General features: G+C 38.2%; 2 protein-coding genes across 2 annotated transcripts in view; both read right to left on the bottom strand.

Moving 5' to 3' along the window:
- Positions 1 to 3930, bottom strand: part of LOC140948219 (diencephalon/mesencephalon homeobox protein 1-A-like) — a 16882-nt gene extending 12952 nt beyond the window's left edge. Inside the window, exon 1 of the mRNA XM_073397440.1 lies at positions 3743 to 3930. Coding sequence (XP_073253541.1) covers positions 3743 to 3875 — 133 coding nt within the window. The 5' untranslated portion in view covers positions 3876 to 3930. The remainder of the gene's footprint in view (positions 1 to 3742) is intronic.
- Positions 3931 to 7738: 3808 nt separating this feature from the next.
- LOC140947783 (uncharacterized) lies at positions 7739 to 16169 on the bottom strand. The gene is made up of 4 exons (XM_073396976.1): positions 16142 to 16169; positions 15374 to 15501; positions 11963 to 12138; positions 7739 to 9816 (listed from the first exon to the last, which is right to left on the bottom strand). The coding sequence occupies exons 2-4, from the start codon at positions 15486 to 15488 to the stop codon at positions 9421 to 9423; spliced, it is 687 nt and encodes a 228-aa protein (XP_073253077.1). The 5' UTR covers positions 15489 to 15501; positions 16142 to 16169; the 3' UTR covers positions 7739 to 9420.
- Between the last annotated feature and the right edge of the window lie 1990 nt (positions 16170 to 18159).

Below are 18159 nucleotides of genomic sequence, written 5' to 3'. Positions count from 1 at the left end.
CCGCCCTACCCCCTTGCTGGATTTGTTCTCGGTAGTCCCGACTTCAACTCCTCATTCTCGCTTGTAAATAGCCAAGTGGTTTGTCTCAGGCCGGTTGGGATTCTTACTCTCTTTTATCGGTTTATTTTCTAATATTTGTTTTTGTCCCTTTTTGTCGGCAACAATGAAAGCTACCTGGCTACCAGTAATGTCAGTAATTTGGCAACCCTATAAAAGTCATTATTAATAAGTCATATTATTATAATTTGCGCTGGATCATTTAAACGCACAACGCTAATTCACCTGAATCCTTCCTTTTTGCAGGTTGGTCTTTTCAGCAAGTCGTTCCCTTAATTCTACATCCGGATAATGTGTTTTACTGAAAGATTTTTCCAGAACTCCAAGCTGCTGATGAGTAAAGGCTGTACGCGTACGTCGTGGAGTACGGCGAGTATTCTCTTGGCGAGCTTCTAAGATAACATCTACCGAAAAGGTAAGTTCTAGTCAAAGATAACTCTCATTTTCTCTGTATAAGTTTGGTACTCATTTTATCAGATAGCAGTAATCTGTTTGCCAATACTATCGAAATTTTCTCATTGGACACTCTAGTAAGCGGACAGCTCTATTTACGGCAACCTCGACAAAACCCTGTTTGAACTCTCCGCTTACGAAAACCATTCCTCTAACGCGCCCAGTTTCTGAGTTTCCAACACCGACCTTTCCTGTTTGAGAGGATAGCCGCCAATGATCTTCGAAAGAATAGCCTGAGGGCGGCTTTAAGAGACACAACACAATGAAGTCTGGGTGACCTTAACTTTTAAGCTAGTGTTTTGAAAAGTATAAAATGAATTAAGCCTAAGTGATTTTCGCTGGGCGTTTTCGAACAACTGACGAAGAATTATACAGCTAGAAGAGCATGTGACCCTCGTTACTTGGATTGTGCAAGGTACAGATGGAGGGGCTAAGCAGATGGTAATTCAATTAAGCCTAATCCGATTTTGAGATTGATAAATGTAGCTTAATGTCCCCGTCGCGGTTCTTATCAAGGTTTTCGAACACAATCTACATTTCTGCGCAAGCCAGTTAAACACCGAAACTACATGAAAATAAAAGAATGCACTGCGAGGGCTAACAAGGTACGCTGCGATAATTCAAAAGTAAACCAAGGTTGTTGAAAAAAGCGTAATAAGAAGTCGAGTTTTGCTGAATTCCTTCGACACTGCCTTTCGGGTCAGTGCCATGGTGCAAGATACAAGAAGTTAATTGGGCGTCGTAACTTCGCCAGCATAAAAAAATCGTCCAAGTTTCAGTAACTTCAGTGACATTCACCTGTAATTTGTCAAGGATCAAGCTTGAACTTTAAGGATCCTTTTTAAACTATTCTTATATCAAGGGATTAAGGTATTAGCTAAAAAAATTCCTTCCATCATCGAGCCTCTGTGAAGTATGATTTATAACAAGTTGTATCCATCAGCAGCCATTTAGCCAGTTTATGTTAAGGCTTACGACGTGTGCGCAAGATTAAATTGTTTTCATTTCCAAATTTCTACCGACAGAGAGAATACGTAGGTATCGCCTATCAGATCAGTACAGTTGATAATATGGCTTTTTAAAAGAATGGGCCTTTGTTCAATTTCTTAGTTTACCTTTCACCGCTTCTGCAAACAAGTTCTAAGTTATTTAGTAACACTTTCCTTTTGCCAAGTTTCATTTCTTCTTTCAACATGTGAAACACAGCTTTTCGAGTTAACGAGAAAACTTGTCTGTACGTCTTGAAACTTCGTCACAAATATTGAGGGAAAGGAATGGTATTTTGAAAGCTCCGCTGTCCGTTTTCTTACATTTAGAATATACTCTTCAAGTGATATAAAAATATGACTGGTTAATGGCTTAAAGCCGCGAGCACACGTCTGGGGGATGTTGAAAAGCCATACAAGGGTGCTCTTCACTTCGTATTTTTGGTATGGGTTCATACAGCCGCCCCCTTTCGTCCCTGATTTTGTTTAAGGGAGGGGCGGGTATGGGTATCGATGTCAGAGTTAGAGACCTGGTCTAAAAATAGATTGAGAATACTCTTACAATTGTAATTTTATGCACAAAAGATCGAAGAGTTGCTCCAGGCGCGTCCATTTTCTGTCATTTTATCAAGATTTTTCTGTTACAGAAGAATAAAAAAAGAGAATTGGTGCAAATATTGTGTTCAAATTCAACGTAAATGTGAAAATAGTTTGATGAAGCGCAAAAAGAAAAGAAGAGAGAAAAAGGCGCCCACCTACCCACGCACGCAGATTATGACAGAAAGGTGGCTGATAAAGTAAATTAATTAAAACAACACTTACTAATAATTTCTAACACCTGGCAAAGCTAAAGGGATTACCTTCAATGGGTGCAATGTGCAATAGTGAAAAAGGTTTGTTTTAACTTAATTACGTAAAATTAATTGCTCAACAGCGTTCGAGAAGATCTCCTCTTTCCAAATACCACATAAAAGAAACAGTTTTTCATAGATCACCGAAAGGTGTCGTTATTGTTGTTGTTTTTATCGAGATCTCAGGTATCTCTTGTCGGCGCCAACTTGGTTAGCAGAAAAGCCTTTCGCTAGTTTGATAAGTAACGATTAGCGAAAGGTCACGTAAATATCGAAACGGTAAAATTTACTGAAGTTTTTGTGGATCATTTTTTCTTCTTCTTCTTCTTTTCTTTTAAAGTTTTCAATTTTCTTGGTCATCATGTCCCAGTTGGCAAACTAGTCATTCAAAATCAGTGTTTGTTATCTTCGTGGAGTTGGAGCCATGAGGAGAATATTGATTTCCATGGCATGTGATTGTCGCTCCTTTTTGAACGCAAAACCCATGTGCTTTCACAAAGCCCTAGTGATAAATTTATACTGCGATTTCAATATCAACTGAAAGGATATTTTGAGGGGTTCCTTTCAAGATCTTCGGCGTGTACTCGTTATTTTTTGTGAAGCTCTTACCCCTCGTCTCGTTATGGCCGTTAAGAACTTGGATAAGAACCTTTTTTAAAGGAACACCTCTTCACTCCTTGTTATCTTGTTTACGTTAACTTTGCAGTTGAAACCATACTATCACCTTAGCTGTCTAAACAAGATTGGTAAATAGAAAGGGTCAACATTAACATCCGATGAAACAAATTTGCTTTAAAAGTGGACTTTCAAAAATAAAGTGAAATCTTAATTCTGAGAAAAGACCAGGCCATAGCATACTTACTTGTCTTTCTTGAGTAAAACTTAAGCCAGCGTTACTTCAAGTTTACGTAGGCTTATTTTAATTCAAACAGCTGCAGTGGAACCTCGATATAACGGAGGGCCAAATTTGTTCGCTATAATAAGGTTTCGTTATATCGACGGTATTTTTCATGTACTTTACTATTACTGGGGTAAAGAAAATCATTCGTTATACCGAGGACTTCGAAATTATAGAGGTTCGTAATATCGAGGTTGCACTGTACAGTGAAATCCCAGGGTACTGTTAAAATGCATTTTTTATGACGGGACCCTTAATATCGGGATCGTGTCCAATACACCTGAATAGACTCTGATATCATCGGGGCCAAAAACGTCGTTCAACATAAATCGGGTTTCCAATGTATGCTTAGGGTTAGTAGTTTCTAAGCCGAAGATTAAAACCATTTCATTCATTTACAGTTTAAATTGCTTCCTTTCAAGAAAGTCACTTAGAGCGCTAGATTATTAAAACCTTTAACCTGTCCCAGCCTTAAACATAAATTATCTTAAACTTACCAGCCAGCTTCACAGCTAGCGACAGTGCCTCGGATGATTTCGAAGATTGTGCCTCCTTCACCTCTTCCTCTACATTGGGCGAAGAGCTGGTTTTCTTTAAAATGCTATCAATCGAGAACGGGTTAGCCTCCATAGACACCCGGCTTTACACTGCAAATGTCCAAATGAAATCTCGTTTGAAGTGACTAGGCTTCTCAGTGTTGATTACCAGCTGCAAATGTAATTACGCTGTGTTCCATGACAGTGATAAATGTACCCGGAAACCGCCTAATAAAGTCCAACCGATGGCCTTACCGGGTCTTTTTTTATGGTAGAAGTCACCCTGTGTGGTTACTCTTTGCAAAATAAAAACAAGGTACTGTTTGTTTAGTTACGTGCATGATGAACTTGGGATTGAAGAATTTTATTTGGACATCTTTTACCCTTCATCCAGACGTTATACCTGCCCTTTGTTTACTCCGTTGGAGGAAAAATGTTTGAAATTTCTTCCATGATAACAGAATCACTTTTTGAGAAGGCGCCAGAATGAGTCGTATATTCAAGAGAAATGTATGGTATTAAAGACAGCTGAAAACTAAATTTGCCTAAATCATGATCCAAAGGTAGGGTTAATTTTGCTTAGTTTATATTTCGGTGTACCCTTAGATATCTTCCATTGTATCCGATTCCAAAATATTTCGGCCTGACTACCATAAAGATTTTTTCTGGATAGTTGCTCCCAAATTTCTCAAGAATGAACTGTAACGCCGAACAATAGAATAAGGGGGTTAAAAAAGACAAATCCACACTCGGTGTTCTCAGAAAAGGAATTTTTTCGACAATTATCTATCAGCAGCCATTTAGTCAGTTTATTTTAGTGTCTGCCAGATTAAACTGTTTTTGTTCCCAAATGCGCGTCGATAGAGTCAAAACAAGTGGGATTGACTTTTTAAAGTTTCAAGCACCTTTTCTGGCTCTTTTTATCCAGACAGCGGACAGTTTTCGAGTCAAAATAAAGCAATTTAAATGTAAATCTAAATAAAAACTTGCTAAAAGTAACTTGTTTAAGAGGAAAAGATAGCCAGCGAGCTGCGGCTCACTTGCGCGAGTTGGGGGGAAAAATTGGAGTGAGCCAGCTAGAAGAATGTTAAGAGCGGGAAAGGTGAACGTTTCCTCGTTCGTTCAATTTTTCCTGCCGCGGGTAGCCTGCGTAGCTGGCGGGATTAGCGTGGGAGTGCTGTATTGTTTTGGCGGCGGAGCCGGGACGCGAGAACAGTGGGTACAGGTCAATTCGCGTGGCAGCCGAGCTACTAAGAAAGTACCCTGGGCACCAGATTCCCCCAGCGGGGTTACGCCGACTCGAGCTGGCGGCTGTTGGTGCCGTCGATTTTCCCTAAACTCGCACAAGTGGGCCTGCTTGCCGGCTAAGGAAAAGGTTAACTTTAGTTAGTGTAGCCGGGATAACAGTAGCCTGCGTGGCAGGCGTTTGAAAGGGAAGGGGAAGGGAATTACGGCTCAAGACCACGCGCGAGGGAGGAGGGGAACCTCCTTCCTCGCCGCCTCTCGCGTTTCTCTTGCGCCTAAAACTCCCTTTCCCAAAACTCCCTTTCCCTTCCCTTTCAAACGCCTGCCACGCAGGCTAGAATAACAGGGGTTACTTTATGGGAGAGGAACAGGCAAAAGACAGTTCAAAACATGCTGGCGCCATGGTTGACACTTTGCCAAACATACATTGTCACAAATGCTTATATTCAGGAAGTTGTCTTGAAAGTATCTGTTCATAGACTATACGTGTGTCTCGATTATTGATTGTTGCTGAAATCTAATTTTCTTTAGTTGACTCCATCGAAAGAGATCGTTGATAGTCAAATTTTTTGGTAAAAATTTGGATGGTTGTTCGTAACGTTAGGTTGCGCACAATAAAGACATGCTTCTATCTTTTACTACTACAGAGGTAGCGTCGGCATTTGCAATAGGATTAAGTTGTACAACCAGGACGGCAATAGGTTCAATGATTTTGAAATACCGTACATGGAAAAATTTTCTTGAATCTGATTGACTGAGATTGATACAGTTTTTAGTACTCATAGTGTAAAAACATCAAATATCTGCAAAAACAAGGAAACAGAATGCAAATTAAATATCTCAGAGATTGAAGAACTGTGATTGCCTGGTAAACAATATAAATGCATAAGAACCAATGAGGTGCCCAATTCTTTATTGGTGAGGCGTGAGACTGGGTCGTTAGTGTCGAATTGCACTATGAGACTGTTTTGGAGACGAATCACTGATTAAGTCATTTCTTCATATGATACCGTATACTTCCGACTGTAAGCCCTGGCTTATACAACTTCGTAAAGGGTTTAAGGAGGGCGGCTTAAAAATAGCCGGATTAAAAACAGTGTCTCAAAACAGTGCTGATCAAAATATAGTCTCATCGCTTTTTTAAGCTTCAAAACGTTGTGAAAAATTAATTTATTTCAATACATGCCAGAGGAGGGCTTATATTCAGGAGGGGAGCTTTTAATCGGATATGTTTTTTTGTTAAAAGGTAGCCTTGTATTTGAGGGTAATCATACAACTTTGCTCGCTCATTTGGAATTTATTTGCACTAGTGTGTTTTTCAACTGGCTCACTCATGAATTGACTAGGAAGTCGTGTGATTACCTATGCAAACAACACCATTTTTGTTTCATTTATTTGCTGTCACTGCACAACTGAACTACGAAGTGAAAATGCCCGATGCGACGCTCAGTGGAAGAGTATTAGCACCAGGAATCCAACTCTTTCTCTTTCCAAACTTGGATATGTTCTTAATAATTCAATTCCTAACGAATTTGCCTACAGTTGAAAGTTGGAGTTCATGGATAAACAGTGATAAAGCCTCCCAAAAAAGAACACGAAATTACTTTATGGATAACTTTTTCGCTGCCAGATTCACGAAGAGTGCTCGGATTTGTGATTATGCAAAGGAGACTACTGATGTTGTGTTAATTTAAGAATCCTAATTATGGCCTTTAAAAATAATTCAACTTTCTTTTCTAGGTGTTGGAGCGAAGCCTCGTAGTATTTATTGAATACTGATCATGAGGAGGTGTTGAGGTGAAAACTGTGTAGCATGTGCGTATTAGGGTTCTGCTCTACCATCCGGGTGGAGTCACAAAATGTATAGGGATTTAGGCAATGGAAAAATCAAAAAAGAAAATTAAAACTTTTCGTATACGTTTTACTGTATATGTTTCATGTAGGGTCAATTTTTTTTAACCTGGACTGTTCATAGTCCTCTATTTTTCCGTAAGATCATCGAGATAGAGCGCTTTGTGTTACGGGCTGTCATCTTGCATGGGACTGTGAACAGTCTATTTTAACCTAGTAATTTTTTGAAACAGTTGCACACATAATAGCTAAATTAAATCCGATCGAAAACACAACAAGAAAGGGAAAAAAGACGAAAATAAATAAAGGTGGGCAAGGGAGTAGTGGATAATGAGATATAAATTAAAAACAACCATGTTTGTAGTTGATAGAGCCTGTAGTCAGTTAGCTTACGAAAACATCCGTTTCTCCTCGCTCTTCGCCGCTAGGGACGTTTCGTTTCGTTCCTCCGCGCGAAACGTCTCCAGCGGCGAAGAGCGAGGAGAAACGGATGTTTTCGCAGGCTAGTAGTCAGTGAGAATGACGAGAAAATATTAAAAAGTGGTTAAATGAATTTTTCAGAAAGTAAGAAATGGAATATGATTTCGTTGTTGAAAGTGTGATAACTACATCGCTACATTGTCTTAGTCGGAGAAGGGTATTGCCTAAGACTAACTACTTGCCTAGATTTGCTTTCTTGTAATCGTTTTATCACTTGAGTATCTCGTATTGTGAAAGTGTTTTGCAATAGAATATTGCTTAGGTACCTTTTTTTTTGTTTATTAGGCCAGACTGAAATTCATACCCATAGATGTGGAAATAGAATTGTATGATTTATTGGGTGAATGCAACAACAAAAGCGCTAAAACTTAAGTCTTAAGATAGACAATCAAACTTTAATTCCTTTATTAACGATACTTTACGTACAAATTGCCCATGAAAAAGTACGAAACTCGTACAGCTTGATATATTACAATCATGTGTATAAATAGGTATAAAATATTAACAATCCTTCTCTCTTCTATGTTGCTATAATAAAGCTATTAATGGTTTATAAGAATTTTTTTACAACCGCTTAATATTTATAGATACTTCTCTACTAAGTGAGCATTTTTGCTACAAAAAACCGCATGTAAGAACATCGATTTTCCCAAGTTAACCTTAACAATAGTTCGTACATAAATGGTAATCAGCATAAATGTAGGCTATTTAGGTTCTTAAATAGGTTCTTCTTTTCTGAAGGAAAAAATACCTTGTAGCTAATAGAATTTTATGGAAGTATTCACCCCTGATTCCTTATATAAAATCTGCATGCCAAATAAATATTTATGTAAAAATGGGTGACATATAAGCTGATAAGGAATATTGGATCACTGAACACATGAATTTAGAAATCTGTAATGTAATGTATAAATTTCTAAAAATAAAAACCTGTTTCATGTATAGAGGGGGTCTAACGGGCCAATTTAACTTAACCGGTTCTTTAAGCTATGTCCTTACTTCCGGACTTTTAATGTATCCTGAAAATCATTATGAGTTTTACGGCTTTTTGCCTTGTTTTTGTAGTTGTTTATCTAGTTCTTTGAAAGTAATCTGTCTTTATAATATCCGTAAAATCAATCTTGTAAGTAACCATATATAACTGCCCGTTGAACGGTACATTAATGTAGGGGTATTTTTAGAATTTTATTTTTAATTTCTGCACCCCCAAAACGTTTCATGGTCTAGCGCTTGAAATGAATAGCTAACATGGATCTGCTTATGCAAGAGAAGCGTATGTTTGATTAATTTACTATTTGCAGGCAGAATGGTTTGTGTACCCTATGTAAGAATGTTTGAAGTATGAGTATGAGCAATTTAACATCTAAATAAATAAATGTAACTATCCGCTTAAACCGCCACGCCGTATCTTAAGTCCAATAAATTTTTAACTCCGATTATTAGTCTCTGTTATAATGAAGGTCAGTTTTCTACTCCATAGGGGTAAAATGGGTCTGACTGCAAGCAGCAAAAGACTGGGTAAGAGAGCGAATATCCCCAAAAAGCCCCACTTTATAGGTTAATCGCGTGGTCCCACTCTTGCTTCTTTTGATGACAAATTGTCGAGAATCTTATAAAGTATGTAGTCTTTTAGAGCTTTAATATCGTTACCTGACCCTTTTTTACATTTTATCACTTCTTGCTGGAAAAATGGTGTCACGACTTTAGATATCATGGAATATCTAAAGACAGTACCTGAACAACCTTTGAAACAAGGATCCTAAGCTAAAATAAATTGGCTTCTGAAAAAATGTCCATCCACTGAAGAGATAGTATAAAGTTTTGTTACATTCCCGCCGTTTTGTTAAAATGCAACGTAGGGGTAGGAGTCAGGAACGGCCGGGACAATTTTACAACGAGCACGTTTTCCGCTCTGAGCAGCTTTATAATATCATGGTTTTTTATCCCAACATGTCTCTCTTCTTCTCTTCTTGAATGCATTCAGTTTTTAACCGTAAGCATTGCCGCGCATTTATCCACATATTCAGACGATTAATTTGCCCTGAACCTCTGGGCCGGCAAAATCAGTGAATGATCCCTACGCCAGCGTACAGCTGCTGTATGGTCATTGGGGTAGGACGATAGTTAAGACTGTCATATAGCACAGACCAGTTAGCCATATATGGGCTTCCATAACCTGAGGATAATCGAGGGTCAATTGGGAATGTGTGTGCAACGTATCCAGAACTAACTGGTGTTGGGCGCGCAGGAATTGTGGGGTAACCTTCTTGAGTTCGATCACTTTCGCACTTCTGTCGTTTGCTGGGCGAGAGAGAAGACTGATCTTCTGGTTCAGCTGTGTCCCTGCCATTGTTACTGTCGTTGTTTCCTGTTTCTTGTCTCTCCTCTGTCTCCCTTTCTTCGGTTTCCTTAGATCCTTTCACTTTGCGATACTTAGCACGACGATTTTTGAACCAAACCTGAAGTAATTTCAACGCAGAATCCAGTTAATAGACCTACTCGGCTAACTCAATGTGAATGCCACATTATAATGCAAATACTATACAATACACAAAGAATCTTAACCCTGGGAGATTTGAACTGCTTACAACATTGAGTTAGTGGAATATAGGTCTATTACACACACTTTCACTCAGGCATGAGCATTTGCGTGACTATTGAACCGAAAAACTTTGCGTAAGGAAAGAGGGTCTAGAAAAACCACCTTGGGCCAAGTTGCTCGAAGCATGGTTAGCGTTAACCAGCGTTTAATACCTTGACGACGTACTGGTTTTGAAACTGCTTAACCAATGGTTAAAGCTAACCATGCTTTGAGCAACTCAGCCCTGTCGCTAAAGAATTAACTAGTAAACTATTTAACTTTCGCTCCTTTTCTCAATGTTGCTTCTGCTATATTAATATTCGAGGCTTTTTGCACCCTTACTTTGTTCAATAAGTTATTTTCAGTTTTTTGTTGGTCAAGCGTTGTGTTAAGCCTGTGGTTCGTAATCTGCCTTAATCGGCGCCGTCTGAACTCTCAGTGGGGAGTTTAAGATACCACGACGGTGACGGCCACGAAAACGTCGCTGTCGCAATTGCTCCAACTCATTTACTTTGTCAAATGCAAGCGAACTCTTTTTGAGCCGAATTCCTAAGAACTATATTCAAGTTCAGAAAGAGAAACAAAATTTAGCCGTCACTTGTTTACGTCCTCCATAAAACGTGAAATTTGGCATTTTCCCGTCGTAGTCAGACAGTGACTGCAAAGAAATTTACAAAAAAAGTTCGATGCACGTGCAGAGTTGTTGTTTTGCCTGCTCAACCACTTTTGTAACGATTTCGTTGTCGTCGCCCTCGTGGCATCTTAAAGTCCTTAGTCACTTGCCACTTCAACGCTGTTTAAAAAAGTCTCCCACGTAGACTCTAAATATAGCCCCTGGTCTAAATCCTTTAAAAAACAGTTTTCAGATGTTTTAACTTAAGTACTACAAAAGAAATTTTATTTACTTTCATGGTACCTATGTATTAAGAACTTGGCAAAAGTTGAATCCAGTGGAAACTCAACTCGTACTCAATTGACTGGCAAATGTAATTTCACGTGGACTTATTTGACGTTTGTTACCCCTCTTTAGCTGCCGTTTTCACAGATCCTTTAAAGAGTTATAACTTTATATTCTAATCTCGTTTGTAAATTGCGCTTAATCCGCTAAATCCCTTTGTTTTTGCTTAGGTTCTTCTGTTAAGCATGTTGAAGTTATTTTTAGGTTAAAACTCTTAAGATAGAACCCCCCTTTAAAGTTTGCAAATAGTAAACAGTATCTAACCATAACTAACATAAGATGTTCAGTGAAAGGTAAACTAGTAATTCTTTTATTTTGCAATCTGAGAACGAGAAACCTTACATTATTTCTTTAACCCTTTAAGCCCTAAGAGTGATCAGCATCAAATTTCTCCTGGTAATATCACCGCTTTATAAAACAGAGTGATCATGAGAATCAAGGACATGATCACACTAGATGAATCTAATTGATACTTCAACAAATTCTCCCCGCTACTTCTATTGAAAACGTATAGTGATAACTGATGAGAATTTGAATTTTGATGTGAGGGTTTAAAGGGTTAACACTTATTACTTTTCGTAAAAAGCCGCGCCTCACCGCCGCAACACTGCGCAAATTATGATTAATGTTGAACTTAAGTTATTTTAAGGTCAACCCGAGTTGCACTGAAAAGTTTGTCGGTGAAAGGAAGTTGTAATCATTTGCATTCCACCTTTAAATCATATCAACTTTTTACTGTCAGTAGTACTTTTTAAATTATGGGGTTTCAAATCTTTTTTCGGCCGATGTAACTTTTAACTACTAATCTAAGGGCGCTTTCCATAATCAGAACTGGCTGGCTAAGATGGCCGAACCTTTCATTTTGAAAATAAAATAGACTTTTCCAAGCGTTTTTAGTGAAAAACCATTTCCTTCGTGCATGTTATTTAGGAGTTGACTGATCTGCCCGGACAATTTTGATTAAAAGTGAAATTCTCATTACGACGAGAATGGGTTGGCTGGTCAGTTCTGACACTGAAAGGAAGGTGCCTTCAGTTTTGTTTATTAGTTCTGGCGAAAAACTAACCTGGATTCGTGATTCTGGCAGACTTGTATAGGCTGCTAGCTGCTCTCGTAGCATTAAATCAGGATAGTGGGTCCTTGCAAAAGTTCTTTCTAGGGTTTCGAGCTGGAACTGGTTAAATGTAGTCCTTGTTCGACGAATCTTTCTTCCCTCCATGCAACTAACTTTGAGTATGATATCTGTAATGAAAGTTTTATTTTCCCTTTATTTTCGCTCGTCAAAATATAAATTATCTTTTCTTTTATTCATACGTTTCTCTTAAAACTGACACCAAGATATTCACACATTTTAAATGCTCATGACCGCAAAATACTGATACTGAGTACAAGAAGCTGATTTGTTACTTCGCTTTATTTGTGTCACTAGTCAGTGAAGGGGGCCGTATCTCTAACTTGTAACCTGAAAAGTCAGTGCTAGTTTCAACTAAGTTAAGTTTGACTGACACCAGAAAAATCGTATATAGGCCAACGATTACAACAGATACACAGAATGGCGGTAAAATTTCATTCAAGCGTTACAGAACTTTCTTTTAAGAATAGCAAGTGGCCCTACATGTGTTAACTTTTTGTTATCTGTGCACAAGTGAACCAGATTAATCACAGGAGTGCTTTGTACATTGTTCTTAAGAAATGAACTTTTCTCCATTGTTTATTCAATTTTGTAAATTGGCTCCTGCTCGAGGTCGGAAAAGTTTCTGATGTGACAGCTACGACTCATGACTCCCTACTTTTTATTAAAGTCTGGCTACAATTTCCGGTTCGTCTTTAATGGCCACTACCAGACAATAAATAATTAATTCTTGATTATAGAATATTAATATTTAAAAGAAGCCTTCAAAAGAGGTGTCCCTGAAGACGAAAATTTCATCTTTGACGCAAGAAAAGAAGGAGGAAAATAGACATAAAGTGGAATGTTTTTTTTTTCTTTTCTTTCAAATGAGTTATACAATCTTATTCCATGTTATGACGTAGTGTCACAGACAACCTGGATAAGTACTATAGATGATGCGTGTGCAATTGACAAAGGATAGACCCTTAGCGTTAAGAGTGTATCCCTTCAGAGACGAGACGATACTCCAATTAAAGCACTATCCTTTGTTTCTTTTGTAAACGCCCTGCTTGGCTGTCAGACGATGCATGGGATAAAAATAGAGAGAGAAGCAACTACATACAGATTAAACAACTAATTTGGGAAACTTTATCAACTTCTAGTCGCTGTGTAAACTGTAGCACCTGGGCTTGTCCAGGAGTGTAGTTAATTGGCTCCTCTGGACTGACATATCATGACAATAAATCTGATTAAGGTTCCTCTTATTGAATCAACGTGCACTAGATAAACGCAAACAGGGCATTACATGTTTGTCAAAACTGACAGTTACAATTATGCACAACAAAGGAACAATCCTGATGACGATTAATGGGACTTTTTAGGGATCAGCGCTAAAGAAATGCACGTAAGAATATTTGGTCCTCTTCGAGACGACGACTAAGGCAACACCCTACAGTGGAACTTAATTAGACCAAGAACCATAACTTTCACCATCAAATTGCATAAAAAATGTTACACCTTCGGTTGAATTGATGCATTACAAATGTCATGCTTTTTATAGCCAGAGTATTGTTAATAGAAATCATTGAAAAAATTATAAATCATTGGTCTTATTCACTGTTTTCAGCCTGAAGTCTTGCCAAACGTCAGTCCTGAAACGTTAACTAAAAGAAGTTTTCCTTACGTTATGATGAAGTCTATGAAGAATTGAAGTTAGACATCGATCAGCTCAGGACAGTTTAGTTTCTTTTATTATTCAACATGTCCTTACCTAGTTACAAAGTTGACGTATTTCAAAGTTACATTATTCGTACTAAATCACCTGAGTTCGAACATTTTTAAGGCGGATGACGCAAACTGTTTCGCACATGCAGCGAAAGGCGTTTAAGTCAACTAAAAGGTGACAACAACTATGCTTCGTCAACCCCTAGAAATCATTCTCAGGGAAGTTTGTGGTTTTCTATTCTTGCGGTAAGACTTTAGAAGATTAACACTTACCGCAAGAAACCCGCTCACATAATAAGCGCTTCCGCCCTTATGTTTATCAACTCAGGAAGTATTCTTTGTCACAGATACACAGTTTGTTCCTTTTTTAATCAGTAGAGACCGTGCATTGCTTCTGCGCCGCTTGACTGGATGGCATTCAAAACAAAGGAATTTCCTACGACAGACTGAGCAGCTTGCGGAAGTGGCAGCATTTTTAAAATGGAAAAGAGTTCCCACTCCAGGTGTTTACCGCGCTGTACATATTCCATATTGGACATATTCCATCCTCTCTTATAAGCTGGTAATTTACCAAGTAACTTGATAGATAATACAGAGAATAATGATAAGACCCTTCAATGCGGAATCTCCTTGTTTAGTTGGCTCGTCACGTTTTGTAACCAAAAAAGGATTCCTTTGCAGCAAAAGATTATTGTTACTCAGGACAATTAACATACTAATTCTGATTTTTCCTTTATTCTAATGTATTTATCTGAAATTCTTGTGGTCATTTAAAAGTGTTTTTTTTGTTTCAATTACTTCTTATACCCGGATAGTATAACTGAAGAACTACTCGCTAAATCTCTTCGGACTGCGACGACTGAAACTCGCAAAGACACTAGCCAAAATCTTTCGCGCAGAAAAAGCTCTTGTATTTACAAAGTTATGTAACTTTCTGAATTTAGAATTTTTTGAATTCTTAAACGGCACCGCTAAGAAGTGTTCCTGCCAGCCTTGCAACAAAACTAACAATCGAGTCAAGTGCTGACGTTTCAATTTATATGTAGCTTTCACTCTGTGGATGGCGTCGTCAAAGTGTAACCGTTCAAATGGAAGTAAGTGAGCAAAACTTTTCTTAGTTGCTGTTCAGTTGTTTTCTAGTAATGTAAAGTGACTAGTACTGATTTAAGCTTAATCAGAGGCATCCAACGACTTTTTAAAGGAACAATATTGCCCAGAAATTTCTATAACATAAAAAATGCTGAAATATTCTGGGAAACCGTAACTTTGTTCCATTCATCGTAAGCTATTCGGAGTTTTTCTATTGGAAAGTGGATTTTTCACATTTCATTCACAAGATTTGGCGATTATTGGTAAAAAAGTCCCCTGAAAATTTCTGCATAAAGAAAAATTGTCCCCTAAAATTTTCTAATGATAGTAGGGTTACTCTATGTCCTCGCATTTTCCTGAAGAACCTTCGAGATAGCTTAAACTTTCGAACAAATAGATAGTATAGGGCAGCTCTTGAAACAGACTTCTAAGGTATAGAAAACTCCATTTTAGACTGTAGCTCTGAAAAGATTCGTTCGTTGGGTGTCCCTTTTTAATGCTAATTTAAGTGGCTTTTCATTTGAACTGAATACTAGGGAACATAGTCATTACCTGCCATTCTCTCAGCCAATGCGAGCGCTTCTGAAGTCGGTGCTATTTTCAGGATGCGACTTGCACCTCGTGTATCTTTCAGGATGTTTTCAATCGAAAAAGGATGGCGATCCATGTCTCTGCGATTCCTAAGGGGCAAACCTCGAATGTTAGTCATGAATTGGTCACGCTCAATGGCTTAATTAATTTATTATTGAAAAAGAATGTTGTTTCAAGAATGTGTTTTAGCTTAGAGTTGAGTAATCCTCTTAACGCAAATATAGTGCATTTGCTCCAGAGCAATGGGCTAAATTTTGTAGGATATGACGCGTTTTTTCGTCACCTGATAATAAGCTTCAGGCTCCGACATTACACTTTATTGTCTCGACTGCCCAAAAATGTTTTTCGTTTCACGAGCTCAGATATAAAGAACCACGCGTGTTCACAAGAAAATTAGGCAATAGCTCTGCCCTTTAAGTCACTGTCAAATGTTTAGGAACTCTGTCGAAAGCTGTTGGAAAAGAGGTCCTCAGGTCGTTTGTGCTTACAAGAATAAAGAATATGGAAATAATTTCTCACAGGAACGACTGACGATATGCTAGTTCAGTAAACTGACTAACATTTCTATATACCGATACACTCCTTTGTCACCAAGTGGGCACTCAAAGCAGATGGAGGCAGTTCTAAAAAGTACTTGTAAGCTAAACAGTGTAAACACTTTAACCGATTGTTGAATTCATAAGTTCAGCCGATAGACTGTTATACTGAACTTAAGATATACTGAATTACCTTTTGGTAGACTTGAGATGTTGATGACTTGAATTTCTCCCTTCGCTTTCACCAAGGTGTCAGTAAACTGATAGACTGCTGTATATTGCGTGGCTCAGTGATCATTTAAGCTGCACTGACAGGGAGGGGCCTAGTGATAACATAATAAGCGTGCTGTCAGGAAATGTCGTGAAAAATGAAGGCGGCATGCCCATCATGAATAGAGTGTCGCGGACTTGTCTTTTCCTTTATTTCGCGGTGATTTACGGCACAATCAGTCGGCCGAAATGATGTGCGGAAAGTAACGAAAGGGTTCTGCTATTGTTCTAGACGCTTCAAGGTTTAATCGCGGGAATTGTTGGATTTTAAATTGCGCGAAATTGTGGAGGCCTTTGAATGCCAACACGAAGATTTAATTTGGTGCGACTGAACGCCTGAAGGAGCAGCGGGTTATGTTAATTCCTAGTTCAACAAAACTGCACGATTTTAGTCAAAAGAACGGAGGAAAGACAAATACTGAAATCAAACAAAAATCGAAATGAAAATTGTCTTTTTCTTGAACCCTTAAGTGAATTTTTAACGTCTCTTGCTTGGTCGCGCGCGAGATTGTAATCGTTTGTTATCGTAAAAGTTTTTGTTAAGAGTTTTAGGAAAGTGAATTGCTTTCTGCGGAAACATAAATCGTTTTATCTGAACAATGGATTTCTTTTAGGCCCTTTGCCGATAAATCCGATGTGTGCCCACATCCTGCAAGTGCAAATAACTGTTAGCGCATTTCATTGTGTCAGCAAAAGACTATATTTCTGCCGGGAGATTAGCTTAATTCCCTTATTAACCCAAGTCACGCATCCAATTTGACGTCACGGCAAAATCTGAAGGACCTTGGAAACAAACAAATAGTTTAAAAGTGGGTAAATTGCTACTTCACTTCGAGTAGTTTAAAGAACCAAACCAATTTTTGTTTTCATTCCTTTGATATACCCTGGTGAGAAACAAAAGCATGATAAGTTGCCCTCATGAAAAAAGAGGTATTATGGCTAATAGACCCAGTGTTGACTTGACCAATTTTCACTATAAACGCCTTGTAAGCTGGTCGGAAATAATTGAGGTTACGATATCTGCCCCCCGCCCGGCATCGATCATCGCATTATTTTCTGATCACGTATCGCTTGTCACGCCGATGAGTGTGTTATTAGCCTCACCTGTGGGGTTGATTCTTTACAAGGACTTTCAAACCAATGAAAACCCGATTAATAGAATCCATTGTTATGAGATTACATCACAATAACGTTGTGCTACTTTGATAAGAGAATCATTAATATAATTTCACACAGTAAAGTGAATCAAGCTCAGACGGATGAATAGCTGTCATATGGCTTTTAGAAATCGCATCTTTGCGGCAAAAAAAGCCCTTGCTTTCCAATCGCGTGACATTAATGAAGGAAGTAATTGCAGTCTAATCGAGAGGAGTACATGAATGAAAGAAACTTCCGAAAGACTTTTTGTCATATGTTTTTTCTAAAGCAAAGTAAATGTAACGAGTTCTTTAGTTTCTTTCAATACATAGTAACCTCAGCCGAAACAGAGACTGAATTACTTATAATTCATTTTATCGGCCCAAAGCAAGATACCGAGAAGAAGAGCTTCGACTGAGATTATCAGGAGGTTGTTTTATGAACCAATTAATAAACGAAATAATATCTGAAATGTCCTTTCTTGTCATTTTGTTTCAATCCCGGAGTCGAAAACTAGCCCGGTAAAGTGAATGCGGTAAGCAAGTGCGAAATAAAATTATGATAAAATTCACGTTGTTCGAAAACAACGATTTTTTCTACCTTTAATCTACTTTTCCAAAGTTCTTACGTTAACGGTTGTTTTTCCTCTTGATATTGTTAAGACTGTGAACGCACAATATTGAGGCAACACTTTTAAGGGATTTATACTCTTAACATCGATATAACATCTAGTACATTTCCATTGTCCAGCTTCTCCGACAGAAGTTCCTCTTCAATGTATAACAGCCTTCCAAGTTCTTCTTA

This window comes from Porites lutea, chromosome 9 (assembly GCF_958299795.1).
Source record: "Porites lutea chromosome 9, jaPorLute2.1, whole genome shotgun sequence".
NCBI classification, from domain to species: domain Eukaryota; kingdom Metazoa; phylum Cnidaria; class Anthozoa; order Scleractinia; family Poritidae; genus Porites; species Porites lutea.
Note: the sequence above shows the minus strand (reverse complement) of the source record. Positions and strands in the feature narration are given on the sequence as shown.

Coding starts and splice junctions, on each gene's coding strand:
- LOC140947783 (XM_073396976.1), bottom strand. CDS start 15,488: ATGGATCGCCATCCTTTTTCGATTGAAAACATCCTGAAAGATACACGA. Junction 12,139..15,373: donor ATTGGCTGAGAGAATGGCAG/GTAATGACTATG, acceptor CTTTCATTACAG/ATATCATACTCAAAGTTAGT. Junction 9,817..11,962: donor TGCCAGAATCACGAATCCAG/GTTAGTTTTTCG, acceptor AAATTACTTCAG/GTTTGGTTCAAAAATCGTCG.